The sequence below is a fragment of the Vombatus ursinus genome, unplaced genomic scaffold (genome assembly GCF_900497805.2).
Source record: "Vombatus ursinus unplaced genomic scaffold, bare-nosed wombat genome assembly UNPS02009062.1, whole genome shotgun sequence".
NCBI lineage: Eukaryota > Metazoa > Chordata > Mammalia > Diprotodontia > Vombatidae > Vombatus > Vombatus ursinus.
In genome coordinates, this window is record NW_020948840.1 from 21,304,785 (window position 1) to 21,311,775 (window position 6,991).

General features: G+C 45.2%; 1 protein-coding gene across 2 annotated transcripts in view; it reads left to right on the top strand.

Annotated features, from left to right (window-relative positions):
- Positions 1-6,459, top strand: part of KIF3C (kinesin family member 3C) — a 63,947-nt gene extending 57,488 nt beyond the window's left edge. Inside the window, exons 6-8 of one of the 2 annotated variants that reach the window (XM_027850461.1) lie at positions 2,095-2,203; positions 3,476-3,648; positions 3,855-4,022. In XM_027850461.1, the coding sequence (XP_027706262.1) occupies positions 2,095-2,203; positions 3,476-3,648; positions 3,855-3,948 (376 nt within the window). In that variant the 3' untranslated portion in view covers positions 3,949-4,022. Of the gene's footprint in view, positions 1-2,094; positions 2,204-3,475; positions 3,649-3,854 lie in introns of both variants that reach the window. The other variant, XM_027850462.1, reaches the window with a different exon arrangement.
- The last annotated feature ends 532 nt before the right edge of the window (positions 6,460-6,991 follow it).

The following is a 6,991-nucleotide window of genomic DNA, read 5'->3' on the forward strand; positions in this document are numbered from 1 at the left end:
GAGCTAGGCCACAGAGGCCCATTTACTCCAACTCTCATTTTTCAGATGAAGAAAGTAAAGCCAAGGAGGTAAGTGACAATCCTAAAGTCACATAGGTAATAAGTCATGTATGTAGTCTAACCACCTTGTTTTGCCACTCAGAGACCTGATTTGGCCAAGATCACAAAAAAACTAGGTAGCAGAACCAGAATTGTTTGACTCTAAATCCAATGCCCTTGCCATAGGCAGCAAGGTGGCACAGTGGCTGAAGGGCCAGACCTGGAGTTTAGGAAGTCTTGAGTTCAAATCTAGACCTGGACACTTACTAGATGCATGATCCTGGACAAGTTACTTCTGTCAGCCTCAGTTTCCTTATCTATACAATGGAGATAATAACAGCTTTACTTCCCAGAGTCATTGGGAGGTCAAATAAGATATTTGTAAAGTGCTTTGCAAACCTAAAAGTGTTGTATAAATGCTAGATATTATTATTATTACTAAATATTGCTATTTAATGATTTCATATGTCTTCCCAAAAAACTGTAAATTCCTTAAGGGAAGGGACCATATGTATTTCTGTGTCCCCACTGTTCTTTTTTTACAGAGGTGTTGTTGTTTAGTCATTTTTCAGTTGTGTCTGACCCTTTGTGACCTCATTTGGGGTTTTCTTTGCAAAGATACCGGATGCCATTTCTTCTCCAGCTCATTTTGTGGATGAAGAAGCTATAGCAAACAGGGTTAAAGTGACTTGCCCAAGGTGACACAGCTAGTAAGTGTCTGAGGCCAGATTTGAACTCAGAAAGAGGCCTCTTCTTGACTACCCAGACCTGGCACTCTATACATTGTACCACCCAGCTGCCCCCTTTACACATAGTGAGCCTTTAAATACTTTTTTAATTGAATTGAAGCCAGCTTCCTGTCAAAAGAGGCATGGAAGTTGGAAGTTCCATTTTCAATGGCAAAAGATTCATCAAATCTCTCTTTGTCTATAATGTTAGCAATATTAACTTTATGACCATTTAAGAATGTAGAGTGTCAGCTCCTGGAGGGCAGTAACTATCCTTTTTGTCTGCTATTTTTTTTTTGGGGGGGGGGGTTAGGCAGTGAGGTTAAGTGACTTGCCCAGGGTCACACAGCTAGTAAATGTCAAGTGTCTGAGGCCAAATTTGAACTCAAGTCCTCCTGACTCCAAGGCTGGTGTGCTATCCACTGCTCCACCTAGCTGCCCTAACTATCTCCTTTTTGTATCTGTAACCCTAATACTTAAGAGAATGCTCGGCACCCACCTGGTAGATGATTATTAATAAATGCTTGTTGATTGATTGACAGCAGCGAGACCCCTCCCTGGGCTTCAAACCCACACCCTCCAGATCCAAGTCCTGTGCCCTTTCTCCTCTACCATAAAAAGGCAGATTTACCAATACTATTACCCATTAGTTATCTTGTTGAAAGTCGGTAGGAGGAACAGGGGGAAGGATCTGGAGCTGTTTAAAGAGGAGAAAACTCAGGAGACATGTTAAGTGTCTTAAAATATTTGAATAACTGTCATGAGTAAGAGGTTTCAGACTTGTTCTGTTTGGCACCAGAAAGTAGAACTAGGAGCATTTATAAAGAGATAAAAGTAAGCTTGATGTTGGGAAAAAATTGCTAACACTGAGAACAGTCCCTAGGTGGAATGGACTACCTTAAGAGGTGGAGGCCCCCCTCCTTGGAAGTCTTCAAACAAAGGCTAGACTCCTTATCCCATGTGTTGCAAGGGGTATCATTTTGGGATGGGGGTTGAATGAGCTAGCCACTGAAGTAAGTCTCTCTTACCTCTAGATTCTAAAATTTTGTAAATCTCTTGACCCATATGATATTGAATTTCAGTCACCTATGCTATCCTTGTTCCCCTTTAGCTAGGAAAATTGGGAACAGATGGTACATATGAAACTGTCTGGGCCAAGTTCAGGTTAGTTTGAATGGACAGATAGCTTCAAAATGAGAAAGAGGAAATAACGGTGCCTGCAGGGCTGGAGGTCTGCTGGGCACATTAATGACCACTTAATCCCTCATGACGTCACCATTCCTTTGCGCACACAGGAAACTCATCCTGATATTATCTCTCCCTTATAGCAATAACAGCCAGATGAAGAAGCGGCCAACCTCAGCAGTGGGCTACAAGAGACCCATCAGCCAGTATGCCCGGGTTGCCATGGCAATGGGGTCCCACCCCAGATACAGGGTAAGAGATTAGGAAACAGAGGGGAACGAAAAGATTTCCCAGGGAGGTATGATACTCAGTCATCACTGACTACTTTATCCTGCTCATCACTAGAGCAAGGTCTAGGGGCAGGGTACAAGCAAAGAGGATTTTGAGCATGTGGGGGACCTCAGAGTTCATCTAGCCCATTTTACGAATGAGGGAGCAGAAGCCCAAAGAAGAGAAAGGATTGGCCCAAGACTACATCGGTAGCAGAACTAGGATTTGAACACAGGTCCTAAGATTCCAAATCCAGAGCTATTTCCATTTTAGGAAGAGGGACATTTATCAAGCCCAGTTCTCATAGATGTTCATTTTTTAAAAACACTTTTAAGAAACATTTTAGGGTCTTACTGAGTTGACAAGAGCACAGAGAGACTATAAAATTTGCCCAAAGTCATGTAGCTAGTATGTGGCAGGATACCACATACTAGGATTAGAATCCAAGGCTTCCGGACTCTGAGGCTGCCTTTCTATCAACTATGCAATGCTGACTCTTGTACATATTTTCATGCTAGGAAATTCTACCCTTCATGTCACAGAGAAATTTATTTTATGATATGCTGCATAAATGACCATGAAGGCTTCAGGCTTCAACTGAGCAGTAACATATGGGTGTACATTTAAAAAAAAATTCAATAAATATCTGGGCATGATGGCATATGCCTATAATTCCTGCTACATGGCAGGTTGAAGCTGGTAGATCTTTTGGGCTCAGGAGTTCTGAGATGTAATGGGCTAATTCAGTTAGGGGTCCAGTCTGGAATCAGTAGGGTAAGCCCCTGGAAGCAGGGGGTCACCAGATTGCCTAAGAAGGGGCAAACCAGAAACCAAAGTTCCCATACCAATCAGAGGAAGATCCAGCCTCTTAGTGGTCCCTGCATTTCCAGCCTAAGATAGAAGACCCAGTCTCAAAAAATAAAAAATAAATTCAATACATATTTTATTAACATATTTTTATATCATATGTAAATGATTTCCCAATGACTCCTCCCCAGCCCACTAGAACCCTCTCTTAACAACAAAAAAGTACAGCTAAGGAAAACATATCAATGCACTGACCATGCTGACAATGTAGGGCCTGGTTTTAGACTCAGGGGAATATAATTTTCAGACCTTGCTGAGGCAGCACAACTGCCTTGTCCCAGATCTGTTCGTTGCCACCATCATCAGTCAGTATTAGCTGTGGGCAGAGAAGGCACATGGTGCCAAACACATCTGTACCCATATCTGGTTTTACTTTCCCTGGGACAGGCAGAGAACATCCTATTCCTGGAACTGGATGTGTCCCCTCCAGCTGTCTTTGAGGTTGAATTCTCTCATGACCAAGAACAAGATCCCCGAGCACTGCACATGGAGAGGCTTATGCGTCTGGACAGCTTCCTTGAAAGACCTTCCACTTCTAAAGTCCGAAAGTCCAGGTCCTGGTCAGTATACCCAAAGGCCAGTGGGGGACGAATTTTATCTAGGGATTAGGAGGACCCAGTGGTCTATTGGGAGGTACAGATTCTGAGTATATTAGGCAGGGAACACATCGATAGGGAGTAAAGTAAAGGAGAATTAGGGATAGGCTAGACCTACTGACATGTTTCCTATGCTCTTTTTCTACCTTCCCACCCACTTCTCCTACCAGGTGCCAGAGTCCTCAGCTGCTACCCTCTTCCACCTCGCATGTCCCAATGGCCTCCAGTTCTCTGCGTCCCTCTACGATGCTGACCCACGAGTGACAGCCTCCAAGGACCATGCGGCCTGGCCCCACAGACTCTGGGGATATGGGCAGTCAGCCTCGAATCATCTCATCTGCGGCTTTGTGTGCGTGCATGTGTGTGTGTGTGTGTGTGTGTGTGTGTGTGTACGTGTGTATGTGAGGGGGTGAGAATCTAGCACTGTCCCCCTGCCCTCAATTGTTAGCCTCCTTTATTTATTTAATGTTATTTATTCATGGAGCTCAGCTGGTATGGGGGAAATGACCTTCACTGAGGCCTCTGGGGCTGGCAGCAGTCACTGGGCAGCTTCCTTTCCCTCTTGCTAGTACCTCTCAGTTGGGCATCAGGCCAGTGCCCATATTGGCTGTCTCTTGAAGGGACAGTGGCTGGTGCCTGAGAAAAAGTGTTCTTCACTACGCATCCCATGCTATGATCTCCATCTCCTTCTCATCCCATGTGGCACTTAGAGACACCACCAGGCAACTTCTGATGGTGGAAGACTGTTGGCTGTCCAGGAAAAGTTGCTTCCCAGTAATGGTGGTTCCAGAAGGCCTAACCAGGGAGCCCTGAGGTGCTGCTGAGCTGCAAAGGCTGAAGCTCGAATTCTCTGGGGCCCAGGCAGCCCCTCTCAGCTTTTCTCTAGGACACTTCCAAGGACTCAAATAACCTCATTGCATCAGGTCACAACCTTCGGTTTTGATGCGGAGCCCTGGCTCTCTACAAACTGTTTCCTTCCTTCTCTCTCAACCCTTCACTTGGATTCTAGGGCCAGGGCTGGGGAAGGCAGTTGCTGCCATTTACAAGCTCAAGTTGAAGATGTTTGCCGGGAGGGGACAGCACTTGGTTCTCCATGTCTAAGAGGCGGTGTCTTGCCACAGCCACTGAGGGGACCCAAGCTCTAAGCTGCAGGAGGAATCTGCACCAACCTGACTTTGAAAAAAAAAAATCAGCTCTTCATACCTGGTGCTTCCCTCCGTGTTTCAGCACAGGTATAGAGGACCCAGGCACTCTTAATAGCGTCACTTAATACTACTTACTGCTTCTGAATCCAAGTTCCTGGGGATGTTGCCTTTTTGAAAATGAACCAATCCCTTTGCAGCTATTATGTGAATCAGCCCCTAGAATAGTAATTCCCAAACCTTGTTATACTGGTCGATGGTGTCTCATTTCAGAAGATGTACAGAATTCTAAAAAACAAAAAAAAACCTTTTAATTTTAATTGAATTTATTTTTTTTAAAATACACACTTGAGGAGAAGGGGCAGATATCATGAACTCAAATAAATGTTTAGAGTGTCATGACTTCCAAAAGGTTGGGAATCACTAGTTTAGGGATTTCCTTATATCTGCCTCCATTCTTATCCTCATCTAATTTCATGTGACTTCTTTTCATAAAAGCTTTCAGATTCTCTTGGTCACTCCACCAACAGAATGGGGATCCCCATTTATTGGAGGAAACCTGAGGCCCACCATACTATATAGCCCTTGGTATGTTCAGGGGTGACACTGTTCCCTCACATAGCCTTCTTCCCCCGCCCCCAGAGAAATAGTACCCATCCACAGGTCCTGTTCTTCTTTTAGCTCTGAACTTTGCCTCTCTTCTTTGGCTCTGAGGTGTTTTCCCTTCAAGCTTCCTTAAGGGACTCAGCCCTTATGGACCTTCTAGCTAGCTTGTTTCTGGTCACAAGCCCCTCTTCTTCAAGGGAAACAGTTACATATCGGAGCAGGAAAGGACTTGAATCAGAAAACTAAGCAGGAAGGTTTGACCTGGGCTGAGATGGCAGCTGGCCGGAAGCTTCCCAGGTGTCATGGGAGATAAGGGCTTATCTTCCTGACTACACCTCCCAGTCTGGGGATAAAAGTTGGGAAAGCCTTCTCTCTCTTCCTCCAGCCTTTGAAGGTGGAGGAAACAGAGCTATTGTCATCTTTTCACATTTGCTCAAGGCTGGGGACCCTATTTCTTCAATTGCCTTCAATTATTCACTATCTGGTCATTTGGTCACTCAGTCTTATAGCACAATCCCTGACTTCCCCACCCCCCAGGTCTGAGGTTCTGGACCTGAGGTCATGAGAGGAGCTTCCCATCTGCCTGTCACCTATGTGTGTGTGCGTGTGTGTGGATGTATGTGTTTACCTCACTATGGGGACTCTTCACACTCAGTGTAAAATATCCTGGGGACAGGGCTGATGGGGGTGGCAAGGTTTCAGTCTCTTTTCCTTCTAATGGATCAGACATTGGATTAACAAAGTACAGGCCTTGATTAGGACCAAATTTCTATGCCTGTTGCTATGGTATTTATTTAGAACTCCACCGTTGAACATATGATGGCCCTCTTGTCACTCTATCCATATGAATATACAGGACGTATTATAAATATATATATATATAAACATTATCCTCTGTCTCCCCGGCTTAGGATGGAGGCCTCTCTGTTGAGCTGTTGTGCACCTACCATTTGGTGCTGCCAGCAAGCCATCAGCCCTAGCCCTATTCAGATGAACAAAATCAACAATAAAGGAATGAGTATCATTACTGAGGCTGCTGCTTATCTTCCTTCCTGCTTTGTTTCTTTTATTTTCTCCCTCTTTTCCTTTCTTCTTTCCTTCCCCTCCCTCTCCATTCTTTTCTCTTCCCATATAGCAACTTGGAAATCCAACTCTGGTTCAGCACTAGTAAGGTAAAGCACTCCCTGCTTGACCATGGAATCTTAGATGGGAAGAGGTCAAAAAGGCACCTTGATCACAGGGCACCTGCTCAACCCTCTGTGAGCAGCCTGTTGCCAGGTTCTCCATGGTCTGGGACACTGCCCTCAGTGTAGGTGCTGACGCTCTAGGTCAGGGGGGCCGCAACCAAGAGACCCATATCTATGGGGAGCTCTCAGAGCCTGAAATGGGAGGTCTCCAGTCTAATGTTGCCACCAGACTTCTGCCATGTCCCCGCTTTCCAAGGTTTTCCACACTTGTGGGTGTGGGGGTCAAGCAAGGTACATAGCTCTAAGTCCCATCTCCTCTTCAGCTCCAAACAAATTTTCTGTCAGGGCCCAACCAGGGACTAGATTAGAGGT